Here is a 15,153-nt window from a genome sequence, read left to right on the forward strand (position 1 = left end):
AACTGGATATCCTTTGACACCATTGTGTGCATGTTGCCCTACAGCACATAAGACTGTCACACTGAAGTCTTATATTTTAGATTAGGACACTACACTAATACTATATACCAGGGGTCCCCAAACTAAGGCCCGGGGGCCAGATGCGGCCCATCAAAGCCATTTATCTGGCCCCCATGGCAAAAGGGCAGAAGGGGGTTGGGCTAAATGATCCAAGGGGTCTCTTCTTCTCTTAAAACCCTTTTATTATTATTATTATTATTATTATTATTATTATTATTATTATTATTATTATTAACAACATTGAGGCTGGGTGGCCATCTGTCAGGGATGCTTTGCTTGTGCTTTTGATGCACAAAGGCAGAAGGGGGTTGGACTTTTTTATTATAAGTATGACACAGCAAACAAGATAGATCTGCTGGATTTCATTTCACAAAATCACAAGTCGAACACTTCCCAAGTGTCTAGGACTGTGTGCTGTATTTTTGGATGATGCATGCAGATCCCAGTAGGGTGGCCTTCTGCAGTTGGCAGATCGTAATTTTGTCAATGTCTTTCCAAATGCCGGCTGAGATCTTTTGGCACGGCACATTTTTTCTTATTATTATTATTGTTATTATTAACATTGAGTCTGGGTGGCCATCTGTCAGGGATGCTTTGCTTGTGCTTTCAGTGCACAAAGGCAGAAGGGGATTGGACTTAATGGCCCAAAAGGTCTCTTCCAACCATTATTATTATTATTATTATTATTATTATTATTATTATTATTATTATTTATTGCTCAGTGGCCAACTATAGTCCGGCCCGCCAACAGTCCGAAGGATCGTGGCCCCCTGTTTAAAAAGTTTGGGAACCCCTGCTATATACTGTTCCCCAGTGAAGTTTATAATATATGATTTAGATTACAATTATCTTAACTAATTAAGTAGCTATACACATGATAGATAGCTTCAATACCAAAAGATTATACTTCATTGACATCTTTAATGCCAAAATTTTGAAAACAGTGCAGCTAAGAAATATGACTGCAGTATAAATAATTTGCTGTGATTTGTTTTCAAAAACACAAGGAGTTAAAAGTAATCTGTACTCTATTACCTAACATCAAAAGCTACCGACTCCACTTCCTAGAATGGCATCAGATTTCTTATTAAAAATTACACATGATTTTAATTATGGAAGTTTATTACCAAACAACATCTTGTTAAGATTTAACTGGAATGAAATACTGCATAACATGGTCTTGTAACACTTAGCAAGCCAGTGCTGCTACTGGAATAAACACTATATACTCATTTTTAATCCGAGCAAACATAACTGTATTGTTTCAGAAATAAAGATTACTATAAACATTATAAACACAATTATTTGGAAAATTACAATTAAATTAATTAGAAGATTTATCAATGATCTACATTGCACATTGAAATCCTGTTGACAGACACTTTCCCAAGAGAAAGTATTCCTTTCTTGGAACTCTTTTAATTCAGGAGATTATCTGAGTGTTTTACACTGTAATAAGAAAAATCACCCCAAGTAGACTTCTTAAGCTTCAAAGCAAACAACCCTTTAAGTAGAATAAGCATGCTTACAAGGAAACACAATGAAAAAAACCAACGTGGTGACAAGGTCAACAGCAACCATGCTTTTATGCAATTTTGAAAAGAATGGCCTGGTTCTGATATGCATAGCTCAGCTTCTTGAGTATTAGATTAAAAATACCATTGCCCTCTGGGATGAAGATCAAATGTGCTGTTAAGGTTTTTTAAAAGTCATTTGTTTTCTTTGTCTTTTCTCTCTCCCCATCTTGCCATCTAAGCAATACATTAGCATAAAAATATTGTTCACAGGACATTGTTTTGAAATGAGTATTTACTGATTGTATAAGTTTATATCCTGGCTTTCTCTCAGGGCTGGGATGCAAAGTGGCTTCTGAATGAGAAAATAAGTATCTGCTAGGCATAAACGCATATATGCCCAAAGGAGAAAAGGGGAGAGAGGAGGCACTAAAAAGAAATCTAGGGGAGAAAAAAGTGCCTTTTTTGAAAAACAAAACAAAACACTGAGGCTGGATTTACACTGCCCTTTATCCCAGGATCTGATCCTAGATTATCTATTATTTATTTATTTATTTATTTGCAGTATTTAAATTCCGCCCATCTCACCTGGAAGGGGACTCAGAGCGGATCACATTATATACATATAGGGCAAACATTGAATGCCCATATACACATAGAAGCGAGACAGAGACAGACGCAGAGGCAATTTAACCTTCTCTAATCTAGTTCAAAGCAGATAATCTGGGATCAGATTCTGGGATATAAGGCAGTGTAGAAAGGGCCTGAACTGTGGTGTTGGAGGAAAATTCTGAGAGTGCCTTGGGCTGCAAGAAGATCTAACCAATCCATACTCCGGGAAATAATATATAAACTAAAATTTCCAGAGGTCAGGTTACAATGTACTGTTAATTTATCCTAGAAGAATGGAAGTAAGAGAATTATATACTTTTTCTTCCTTAGCACTACTTTTATAACTATATTCTTTCTTGTATTTTGTGGACAACAGCTCCTCATAGAAACCAGTAATAAAATACTACCCTGACAACTTTAACAAAGACTCTAGGTCAAGAGGCAATTTCATTAAGAATGGACAAGAGCCTGCCAATCATATAAAGAAATGCTATCCATTAAACAAAGCTAATTGATAGAAAGGTGCAACCCTCTCTGGAATCTAATCTCCTCAAAGGCTGCAAGCAATCTCTCACTAAACAGTAAGTGCTAAAAGGTTTGACATAATATATTTGAGATGTGTGGGTTAGACATGCTCACATATTCCACTGAATCACTCTTCCATAACACTTGCAAAGTAATGCTAGCATGTTCCCCTTGGGCAAACACCTGTTTACGAATAGGGACATGTCATTAAAAGTGACTTCAACCTCTTACGTGCAATGCCAAATTTAGTGTAAATCACTTTGGTTATGCCAGGATTGGCATTCCAATCCTATGTTCTGGACAATTAACTACAGCCTTTAGCTTCTAATTACTTATCTAAGGTGTTTAAAGCAAAGCTTTAAAACAGAGAAAGGGAACAGCCACAGCATTCACATTTTCCAGAGAGACAAACAGTGCCACCTGCTTAGTAAATACACCCTGAAAAGTTACAAATGAATGATGCAAGTTATTAACTCACAGCACGTACTGTCTAATTTATACAGGACTGATCTCATAGGCATTTATGGGGCAAGTAAAGTCCTTTCTTAATTGTCAAAAGAATAAATAAATATGTCAACACATCGTCCATACAACATTCCACTGAGAATTATGCTCTCAAGAGGGAATGCAGTTTGCATCATCAAAAGCATTTCCTTGAATTCAGGTATGCATTTTTTAAGCAACTGACTCCCCTTTGAAAATTAGAAACCCAGAGAATTTGCATGATAGTTTTCACTAGGTTACAGACTGGCAATATTTCAAGTCTATTTTACAGTTATTAATTCTAGAAACTACTGAACAGCTCAATTTACAAAGCATCTATACACAGGAGGTGCATCATGACTCTAAAATAACCAGGCAATATTGGTATAGCTTACAGTAAATTCATTACTAAATATTTAGAAATCAAGTTCTTAGTCTGAATCCATTTAATATGTGGTCAGAAAGGAACCCGTTCTTCAGGCTTTAATAGGAGGCTGAAGCCTCCGAGTTACTCAAATCAGAAAGAAAAAAAGCCCTCAAACTTTTAGCAATATGCACTAACAAATAACATAGTGGTAATAATCATACAGTTATATTTGAGGAGACATTTTCATACAGACTGAAGTTCTAATAATATCCTCCAAACATCAGAGTTTCAATTAGACTGCTTATATCCTGAACATCTTCCTGGTGAAATTTTGGCAATGTTTTCGCTTGCCAAGTATGTGATTCTTGTTGCAGCAGTTAAAACAGCAGGAACACCTGCTAGGGACTGGGAACCCACACTTACATCTAATGTTGTTGTTATTGGATGCCTTCCAGTTCTTTCTGGCTTATGGAAACTTATTCAGAGATGGGTTGTGCTTGTCTTCCTTTGAAAAAAGGTTACTTACCCAGAGTCACCCAGTGGGTTCCTTTGGCTGGGTGGGGGTTCAAACCCCATTCTGCAGAGTTGTAGTCTAATGCTAGAACTGCTACATCATGTTAAATAGGAGCCCCCGATTGCGCAGTAGATTAAACCCTTGTGCCGGCAGGACTGATGACTTGAAGGTTGGTTTGCTGACCTGTCAAGTTCGAATCCAACCTGGGAAGAGCATGGATGAGCTCCCTCTGTCAGCTCCAGCTCCATGCGGGGACATGAAAGAAGTCTCCCACGAGAATGGTAAAAACATCAATACCTCTGGGAATCCCCTGGGCAACATCCTTGCAGATGGCCAATTCTCTCACACCAGAAGCGACTTGCAGTTTCTAGAGTTGCTAGTGACATGAAAAAAAACCCATGTTGGATCTCTGTAGTTCTTAAACTATTGCCTGGAAGACATAATCCCAAAGCCCCAGGAACAATAATGATTAAAAGAGACAACAGCAAGAGGACAGAGGTCAAAAACAATAAGGATGGCAATAAACAATAGAACAAGGATTAAAAAAAAACATAATGAAATTTAGTGGCATGCATTCGGTTAAACACTTGTCCCATTTCGTTTCCAGCATTCCTTGTGGGGCCGAATCCGTTTTCGGAAAGCCTCCCAAAATTGGGAGGGTTGGTTTTGTTTGTTTTGTTCCAGCGCCTGAAAATTGGCCCATTATGGGGGAGGGAGCTTCCTGAGGCATTCGGCTGTCCGGTAGGCACTATGCTTCTTCTCTTCTTCCTCCTCCCTCCCTCGGGCCCGTAATGCCCCACACACACTCACAGGAGTCATGGCCGAGCTGCCTTACATCCAGACCTCAGCAAGCAAGCAGGAAGAAACCACCACCCCTCCCTCCTTTCAACTCGGGGAGTGTGGTGGGTGGCAGGGTGTGTGTGTGTGGTGGGGTGTGTGACTGTGCAGGTGCTTGGCTGCAGGCAGGCACTGAGAGGCGTGTGCAATCTTTCCAGGCCTGCCTGCACACCCCACACCACACACACACTCTCCCTGGATAGAGAGTGAGTGTGTGGTGGGGCACAGGCAGGCTGGAAAGTGTATGTGCACCTCTCAGTGCCTGCCTGCAACAGAGTTCCAGCACAGTCACACACCCACACACGCGCGCCTGGAAAGAAGGGAGGGGAAGTGGTTCCTTCTGCCCTGATGCTGAAGTCCGGATGTGGGGCTGCCTGGCCGCAACTCTCATGAGTGAATATGGGGTATTGTGGGTGTGAGGGAGGGAGGGAGGGAGGGAGGGAGGGAGGGAGGGAGGAGAAAGAGAAGAAGCACACATACATGAAATTTCAGCTCCACATGAAATCAGGCTTTTGTGTTGAGCTGAGTTTCATGTGGGGAGGGAGCTTCCTGTTTCAGGCTTCCGAATAAACGGAAAACACGGAAGAAACGGTAAGAACGAATTTCGCGCACATGTCTAATGAAAATGGTAAAAAGAGAAAGACAATTGATTCTGCTTTCCTTGTATAGCAAACGTTGCCTCACTAAAGCCTTGAAGAAATTAAATGACATAATAGCTAGGGAGCCCCCACTGGTGCAGCAGGTTAAGCTGCTGAGCTGCTGGACTTGTTGACCGAAAAGTCAGCAGTTCGAATCCAGGGAGCAGGGTGAGCTCCTGCTGTTAGCTCCAGCTTCTGCCAACCTAACAGTTCGAAAACATGCAAATAAGAGTAGATCAATAGGTACCACTCCGGTGGGAAGATAACAATGCTCCATACAGTCATGCTGGCCACATGACCTTGGAAGTGTCTATGGACAACACCGGATATTCGGCTTAGAAATGGAGGTGAGTACCAATCCTCTGAATCAGACACAACTAGACTTAATGTTAGGGGAAAACCTTTATCTTTATCTTAATATAATAGCTATCCCTGTAGGTCCCCCTTCAAAAGTACTGTATATACTCTTGTATAAGCCTAGTTTTTCAGCCCTTTTTTAGGACTAAAGAAGCCCCCCTCGGCTTATACTCGGGTGAGGATCCTGGTTGGCTTATATTTGGGTCAGCTTATGCTCAAGAATATATAGTACATTTATTATTGTTCTCTATTATTATTGGTATTATTACATTTATTATTTTACTCTATTATTATTACATTTATTATTGACTCTATTATTGTTGCTACTATTACATTTATTTTATTCTATTTTTATTATTATTACATTTATTATTCTACTCTATTATTACATGTATTATTTTTCTGTATTTATTATTACATGTATTATTTTACTCTATTATTATTAAAAGGATACATAAGCACATTTGCATTGAAGACGATGAGAATAATGATTTAATCAGAGTTAGACAATTGTCGGAACACAGGCGCCTTAAAGAGCCACACACACAATACTCAGTCTTAACAAAAGATTTATTGCAACTCAAAAACAGGCTCAGAGACACTTAACTGCAGTGTCTCTGACCAAAACTCAAACTGGGCTCAAAAAGAAGAACGGAAAATAATCCGGATTAAATGGATGGATAATCCGGATCAAAACGCAGTCAATGGAATTGGCAGCAAACAGCGCTGTAACAGGCTTCCTGGAAGACAGCGCTGCACACAGAAAGTAAACAAAACCAGTCAAAGTTCAAAAAACAGCAGAAAAGAAGGTCCAAACTAACGTCATCTTCAAGGTGTTTACACAAGCCACAGTTGAGTCAAACCAGGAGCCAGGAACAAGCCGCACTCACAATACCCAATCCAAAGGTAGTTTTCCGAAGTGGGTAACCGGAGCCAAAGTCAAGTCAATCCAAAGCCAGGAAGGGAGAAAGCTGCATCCACAAAAAGCCAATCCAAACGTCATTACTGAAGGTCATCAAACAGAGCTGAAGTCGCCAGTCCAAAGGTCCAGGAAGGGAGAAAAGCACACTCACGATAGTCCAATACAAATCCAAGAATCACAGGAACCACGAATGCCAAGCTGTAGATCCAGGACCCAGAGCCCAACAGGAAAAATAGCCAGGGACAAACCTACACCAAAACAACACTTTGCTTTCTGCAAAGGATCCCCATTTCAGACCCTACTTTTAACTTACACATCATTATCTGAAGATGAGCTGGTCTCCACCCCATTGTCATCTCCCACAGCTGTTCCTGTCATCACACGTGAATCATCCCTCCAGTTCCTCCATCTCCTATCAAGACTTAGGTTTCCCCATGACCCTGGTGTATCAGCTGTTTGCCGATCCTCCTGTCCCGAAAACCCCACAAAAGTATCACTAGAAGTTGGCTCTGCACACATATCCCTTATTTCTTGTGCCCTAGTCCAGTCCAATGTGCCCTCCACATTTTCATCACTCTCAGACCCATCATCCCAGAGAAACCCAAAAATGACTCCTCTTCTGTGGGAGCAGTAAGTATATCCCAGAACTTCTTCCTCTCCTGTTCCTCATCTGATTCCTGCTCCCGAGTAACCCTCTTAGTTTCTCTATTTACATCCATCCTGTCTCCTTCTTCAATTATTGACTCCTCATCACTTGAAAACCTTTCAAACGTGTCTTCCTCAGAAGGTGCCATAAGTATCTCCCGGATCCATTTCCTTTGCTGTTCTTCATCTGGCACCTGCTCAAGATTACCCTTTTTCCTCCTACTAGTACTTCTACTACCGTTTGTAATATTGCCAGCAGACTCAACTACAACAATCTTATCTTAAATAAGAGCTTGATGTAAATATTCAAAAACATTTAACCTACTCAGACCTCAATTAATGTTACGTAGGTGGAAAGCACACACTTGTGTCTTGGAAGAGTTAGGCTTCAGGTGGTTCTCTTTGTAGTAGCTGGAGAGATCTTTCAAGGCATTAGTGAGTTGGTTTTCAACTGTTTCAAAATCTTTTGCTTGTGTTGTTAAGCCAAGGTTATCAGCATATATAAAACTCTTTGTGAGTGGTGGTTGTGGCTGATCGTTTGTGAAGATGTCGGTGCAAGAACACTGCCTTGGGGAAACCATTCTTTTGCCTCCTCCATCTACTTTTCTGGCCCTGAAACTACACATAGAAGCTGTGGTTTTCCAGGAGGGTCTGGACAGTTTTTGGAAGTCAAAGTCCTGTGTGATATGGTAGACTTTATGCAGCATTTTTCTATGTTGCACTGTGTCATAGGCTGCCGTAAGGTCCACAAAAACTGTTCCTGTCATGCAGCCTTTCTCATAGCCTTCCTTGATATGCTCAGTCAGATGGAGAATTTGACCTATACACCAAAGTCTGGCAAATCCTCTGTTTTCTGAGGGCCACAGACAGTAGAAGCACATAAAATATCGCAAACAACACCACTCTCAAAACAAGGGAATTCCAGATAGGAAACAATCAGGGCCAACTAACAGCTCCCAACAAAAAATTCACTCAGGGAGGAAGAAGCCAGGCTTTAAACCTGCAAGGCCATTACATGCTAATCATTTTCCCTAATTGCAGCATTCATACTTGCCTCCAACAAACAAAATAAAACAATCAGAAATATTGTATATTGTATATTGAATATTGTATATTCACAAGCTTTAGGAAATAATATCCCTTTATGTTGCAGCGTGTTAAAGCGCTGAGCTGCTGAACCTCTGGACTGAAAGGTCGCAGGTTTGAATTGGGGGAGCGGAGAGAGCCCCCACTGTTAGCCTCAGGGGAGGTATACAGAGGCTCAGCCCTGTCTTACACTCTTCAGAAGAGGCCCCGCCCCCGCCCCCACCCCTAGCCCTACCCTTTAGTCCTAAAAGGCCTCTCAGGAGAGGTATACAGGCTCAGCCCTGTCTTGGGCTCTTGGAAGAAGGCCCCGCCCCCTTCCCTAGCTCCGCCCTCTGTGTCCCAACAAGTGCCTCAGGAGAGGTATAGATTCTCAGCCCTGTCTTGGGCTCTTGGAAAGAAGCCATGCCCACTTCTCTAGCTCTGCCCCCTGTGTCCTAACAGACGCCTCAGGGGCTCAGTCCTGTCTCCGGCACTTGGGAAGAGGTCCTGCCCCTCCCCCGCCCCTGCCCCCAAATGCATCTGTGGCCATCACCGCCCCCCTGGATTGCCGCAGTGCCCACCAGGGGGCAGTAGTGCCCACTTTAGGAATCACTGGGTTTTTTTTCGTGTCAGGAGCAACTTGAGAAACTGCAAGTCACTTCTGGAGTGAGAGAATTGGCCGTCTGCAAGGACGTTGCCCAGGGGATGCCCGAATGTTTTGATGTTTTTACCATCCTTGTGGGAGGCTTCTCTCATGTCTCCACATGGAGCTGGAGCTGACAGAGGGAGCTCATCTGCACTCTTCCCGGGTGGAATTCGAACCTGGCAGCTTGCAGATCAGCAGCCCAATCTTCAAGTCACAAGGCTTTAACCCACTACCCCACCGGGGGCTCCAGTTTAAAACTACAGACAATGCAGTCACTGTTGCCTGTTTTTGGCCTAAAATTATTTAGCTGCTTGTGCTCCCTTTATTTTATCAGTTTTATACTAATTTATTTATGCAATGCTTTTTACATGAAATAAATAAAATCATCATCTCGGTTTCTCAGTTTCACAGTCTGCCAGAGACAATGGCTGTAATTTTCAAGCATAAGTGATTTCACTTCTATACTGTATTGTCGTTGTTGTTACCACCATCACTACTACTACTACTACTACTTCTACTACCACTACTACTATCACAGCTATAGAAGGAATCCTTCAAGATTAGCATTATTGTATTTGTGGTAGCCGTATGAATAAGGATATAATTGCTTTGTAATTTTTGTCATATACAGAAGCAAAACATCTGAAACAAAGCTTAGAAATATCAGCCACCCTTAGTAATATGAATACAGTTAAAAATTTACTGCAAAGCTCAGTTACGCAGATAGCTTTTAAACTAAAACTTCTATATTTCAGATATATCATGCCTTAAATGTACATTATTGTTCTGTTTGGCTGTACATTTTTCTTTTCTTTCTTGAGGCTGAAAAGAGTGATAAATATATGATAAATGTGAATAGCAAACAAAATGGATCATATTTTAAAAAGTGTACTGAAGAGAAAGCATATTGATAGAATTTGGCCCATCCAGATAAAATTTCTTTAAAAAATCGGCATAGGAGTATCAGATCCTACTACTCAAGAATGATTCTAGCAAAACAAACTGGAATTTTTATCTTCATTTATCAATAATCCATTGTCATACCCAAAACTACTGTAAAGTTTATTTAGTTAGAATATATTCATTTATTATCCAAGTCCATCAATAGCTATCAGACATGATGGTCACAGTGAATCTCCCTGGTCAGAATATCACCACTGAATACAAGTTGCTGGGAATCAACAACACAAGTCCTATTTATGAGCTTTCCACATCAGATTTCGAATTGGATTACCAATGTGAGAATTATATTTATTTATTTATTTATTTATTACAGTCGATAACTAGCACCAAAAAATGTACAAACACCAGAAAAGAATAGAAACATATACATTTAGGTATTAAGACACACTGTGAAACGCAGAGTTAAAACCCAGTATTGAATATGGTAGTTAATGTGGGAAATAAAATGGACCTTTATTCTGATCCAAAAAGACTCTTCCTAGGCTCTTAATATAAGGCTGAGGTACAAACTCAAACTTTGCATGCTTCTGCAACAGAAGAGTAATAAGCATGATTTCAATTACTTCAGTTCTTGCCTTCGAAACACCCAGGATGTAAATACATTTACAAAAGGAGACAGTTAGTCTCAGATTATTTTGTTGTGAATGTTACATCAGTTAAACCATCCTACCAGTTTACAGTATACTATAAATGTTTACACAAGGTCTGAACTATAAAATATTTTCACATAACTATTTCAACTTGGAAAGAATGATGCACTGTTAAAATTTTCGAAGCTTCTGAGTAGCCATTCTATATCTCAAGATCAAACAAAAACCTTTGCAGATCATCTGGAAAGTTGCAGGGGAATATTAGGTTAAACAAATTACTGCTCCATGGTCTCTTAGATGGTAAATGTAACCAGGAAGGTATAGCTTATGTATACTAAAACTATGTGTTTAGTGTGGAGGGAAATATTAAAAAAGACATGCTCATAATCCAACTATACTGACCTGTCTGTATGTTCCTTCTAACAAGGTATCCAGATGTTGAAGAGGAGCTGGGGTTTTATCTTTAAAGCGTGCTAGCAGGCGTCGTTCAATAGCTCTAAACTGTATTGCTCGTTCAGATAACAGTTGCTCATATTTTGCAGCATTCAAGCGCAGCTATAATTTATAAAGATTTTTAAAAGCAAAAGTTATGGTTACTCTCCAACAGAAAAAAAATATTTTTGCATCATGCGTTTATAGCAAAATCACATTTTTGAAACTTTAGTGAATTGCAATGATTTTGAATCCTGCGATGAACATGCTTTTTTCAATATTGTAGCTATTTCTAATACATTTCTGTGTTCTAGATGTTAAAAAATACAAAATTAAAATGTCAGGCCACACAGTTCTTTCACAAGTTTGCCATTTTTATCAATTCAATTGTTACTCAATTTTGATTAAGTGTGGACACTAATGTTATAGTACAAATTCTTTTAGTAGTTTTGAGTGGATTTTTACATTTTATATCAGCAGATTAAAATGATTAGAAAGTCAATTTGAAGACCCAAATCTCTTTCTTATTATTTTCTCTTACTTGACTCTGGAACTCCCTGCCAAAGGAAGACTAATTTTTTTTTCTTTTCAGGCAGGTTTCTAAAGAAGAAAGCTTTTAAGCCAGGAGTGTTGTGAAGTGTTTTAGTTATGTGAATAGGTTTTAATTAGTTTTAATTGTTTTAATTGTTTGTTTTTTCACAGTTTCAATATTTAATTCTATTTTAATATGTTTTCAAGGTTTTAAACTATATATTGTATTGCTTTTACTGTTAGCCGCTTTGGGTCTCCTCTTTAGAGAGATGATGATGATGTTAATAATACTCAGCCACATATTACAAAATAAAAACCAAACAACTTGTGAAATAAACCGTACACGCTAGAGCAAATATGAGGTCATTTTTGATATAGAACACCAAATTCCTATAATACCAACATACTTTTTTCAAAGGTTTTATAACTCTCCATTTCGCAGGCCGTGCTATGTAGCCAACCAGAAGACTGGTAATGTCACACTCATCAAAAGATCTACGAACAGGCTAAAATTATTCCCACTATTACCAAAATTGAAAATAATTGTTGACAGGCTAGGTAATCTACAATAATGCATTATAATCTTGCTATGGACTTTCAGAAGGCCCTGGTGGAACAGTGTGTTAAAGTGCTGAGCTGCTGAACTTGCGGACCAAAAGGTCCCAGGTTCAAATCCCGGGAGTGGAATGAGCGCCCGCTGTTAGCCCCAGCTCCTGCCAACCTAGCAGTTCGAAAACATGCGAATGTGAGTAGATCAATAGGTACCGCTCCGATGGGAAGGTAACGGCGCTCCATGCAGTCATGCCAGCCACATGACCTTGGAGGTGTCTACAGACAACGCCAGCTCTTCGGCTTAGAAAAGGAGATGAGCACCAACCCACAGAGTCGGTCACAACTGGACTTAATGTCAGGGGGAAACCTTTACCTTTACCTACGGACTTTCATGACAAAAATGAAATTTCTCATAGCCTGTCATCAGCAGGCTATGAGGTGTTCCAGCATACTGGTTCTGTAGCACAGATGCACAATGTACATGGATATATTTGTTACACAATGAAATGACCACTATACTGCAAACCTTTTATACAGCAATCCTATATCCACATACCCGAGAGTAAGCCCTATTTAATTCAATTGGATTTATTTCTGAGTAGAAATGTGTAGGATTTCAAGTCTGTCACTGCGCACTGCAGCATCTTAAAAATTGGATTAATACCCTACAGGATGCTAAGGTTCAAACCCCATCGACAGTGCAAACTTGTAATTTTTTGCTCCAATATAAGCATGACTAGCAACATCTCCCAGAGAGATATGCATAGAATTATAACTTTAGCTATATAACACATAATATTGCAATACCAAATCTTATACCACTGTCTCAAATAACGTTGAAATTACAAATTTAAAACATTTTCTGAACTACTTTTTGAAGACTATCTTAATACGTGTTTGGTTTAGCAAATATTATTAGAATGAGGGGGAAGATCAAGCAGTGAACTCATTAGGAGCCTGTCTAAAAATGGCTTGGAACCTGTTAAGGACAGTCATTCTTTCTTAACACAAATCCAATTATCTTCCCCTTTGTGAGGAATTGAAGATGGGCCCATAATTTGGAGAACTCAAAAGCTTTGCACACTTTGTGAAATTTTAATTGGACATAAATAGTTATAAAAATATAATTCCACATCCCTACCATGCAAAATCTATGATAATATTAGCTATTATGTTAATAGCAAAATAAAACAACACTTGGGGAAAACATAAACATTGAAAAACACAAGAATAAAGTCAGGAATATTTAAAAACATACCTCAAAATGGTGATCAATTATTTCAAAATATTCTTGTAATGGGATTGGACCAGAAAAACTACATGCAAAGTCTTTGCAATTTTGTTTCCTAAAATGTTCTTCAAGGCGAAGTGTGAGCTCTTTTGTAATGAGCCAAAGATCTTCTAAGTAATCACTTTGGATTCTATAACGTTCTTTAAAAATAAAGGCAAAACCAAAGTTAATATAAATTCACCCGCAGCTATTAACTAACATTCTTGAAAACAGATTTCGGAAACTGATTTACAAATTGTATTATTATTGATATCGGCATATTTAACATAGTAATTTCTCTTTCCATCCATGTAATTCACTTCTAAATTCTATTTTAACGTTTTAGCATAATTAGAAGTTCTGATTTATAATTGTATTCTTCACAATTTAGTCTATGCAAAGAAGATATTTTTCACTATAATTGAGATAGTTGTAACATAAAATCAAATGTATTCACAGTTAATATGTAATCTGCACAAGACAAAACAGGCTTCAGGGCAGTCTTACTGAAGCAACCATAATGGTCTTTGGCTAAATTAAAATCATACCATTTTAGCAGGCAGCATAAAAATGACAAAGTTCATCCTATATTACTCATTTGCGTAGCATAAAAACTTAATGGCTCTCTAACAGTAGCAGAAGACTCCATGTCATGATAAACATAATTGTTTCAATGTAATTTAAAGCAAGTATCAATGTAAAGTTAGTGGCCTACACCCAATGACCGGTCTCAAACAGTGTGTGCACCTTGCATCAACAGGGGTTATAAATCAGACCATGGCTATCTGCCATAAATGTAGAATCTTGTTCTTGAAGGAGTTGTAATTACATTTTAGATGCTAGATGAACAATGGGCGGGAATTGTGCCAACTACTAAAGGAATCTGACACTTGGACATAGCTGCCCTAGGGAGGTTGTAAAAATTTTTGCAGCTGTTCGTTGGGCTGATAAAAACTTGTGTTTTTTAAAATAATTTTTATTAAAGAGTTTTTATCAAATATATATAAAGAAAAGCCAAAATAGGACAGAGTTTTCTAATAGGGCGTTTACAATAAGGATTAGGAAAAATTTGGGATGGAAAAAGGGGAATAGAGGGAGAAGGAGAACAGGGTAAAGGGAAAGGAGAAAGGTAAGGATGAAAAAGTTTGAGATAAAGGTAAGGGGGTAGTTTGTCAGTCTTACATTTTTTTATTGATAAAAACTTGTTTTTGTCCACCACTAAAACGTTCATAAAATTAGAGGTAAACAGAATATCCCCAGAAGTATATTCTGGGGTAAGATTTTCCCTTTTCAGTGAGGTGAATCAGGATCCTGAGGCTAAGTGATATTTGTGCGGCAAAAGATGGTTTTGGAGAAAATGAGACTGAAGTCCTCAGCATGAGAAGAGCGTGACATAAAATGAGATATTGGAAGCTGGATCATCCTCCACTTCAGATAGTTCTGTCTCATGGTCAGAATCAAGACAGACAAGAATAGAGTGAACATTTCTCACTGAAGAAATATTATGACATGTGTGTGTGAAACATTCCAAAACACTTTATTTTATCGTTTGGTAAATATAATAATGCCTGTGTATTCTAAATTGTTTGTTTGACTGATTTATATTCTGCTTTTCTCTAAATACAGCCGC

General features: G+C 38.9%; 1 protein-coding gene across 3 annotated transcripts in view; it reads right to left on the reverse strand.

Annotated features, from left to right (window-relative positions):
• Window positions 1-15,153, reverse strand: part of bbs9 (Bardet-Biedl syndrome 9) — a 284,565-nt gene that overhangs the window by 190,189 nt on the left and 79,223 nt on the right. For all 3 annotated transcript variants that reach the window (XM_008112835.3, XM_062984296.1, XM_008112837.3), the window contains exons 17-18: window positions 13,512-13,684; window positions 11,141-11,293 (exon numbers count right to left, since the gene is read on the reverse strand). In XM_008112835.3, the coding sequence (XP_008111042.1) occupies window positions 11,141-11,293; window positions 13,512-13,684 (326 nt within the window). The remainder of the gene's footprint in view (window positions 1-11,140; window positions 11,294-13,511; window positions 13,685-15,153) is intronic.

Source organism: Anolis carolinensis, chromosome 6 (genome assembly GCF_035594765.1).
Source record: "Anolis carolinensis isolate JA03-04 chromosome 6, rAnoCar3.1.pri, whole genome shotgun sequence".
Lineage (NCBI taxonomy): Eukaryota > Metazoa > Chordata > Lepidosauria > Squamata > Dactyloidae > Anolis > Anolis carolinensis.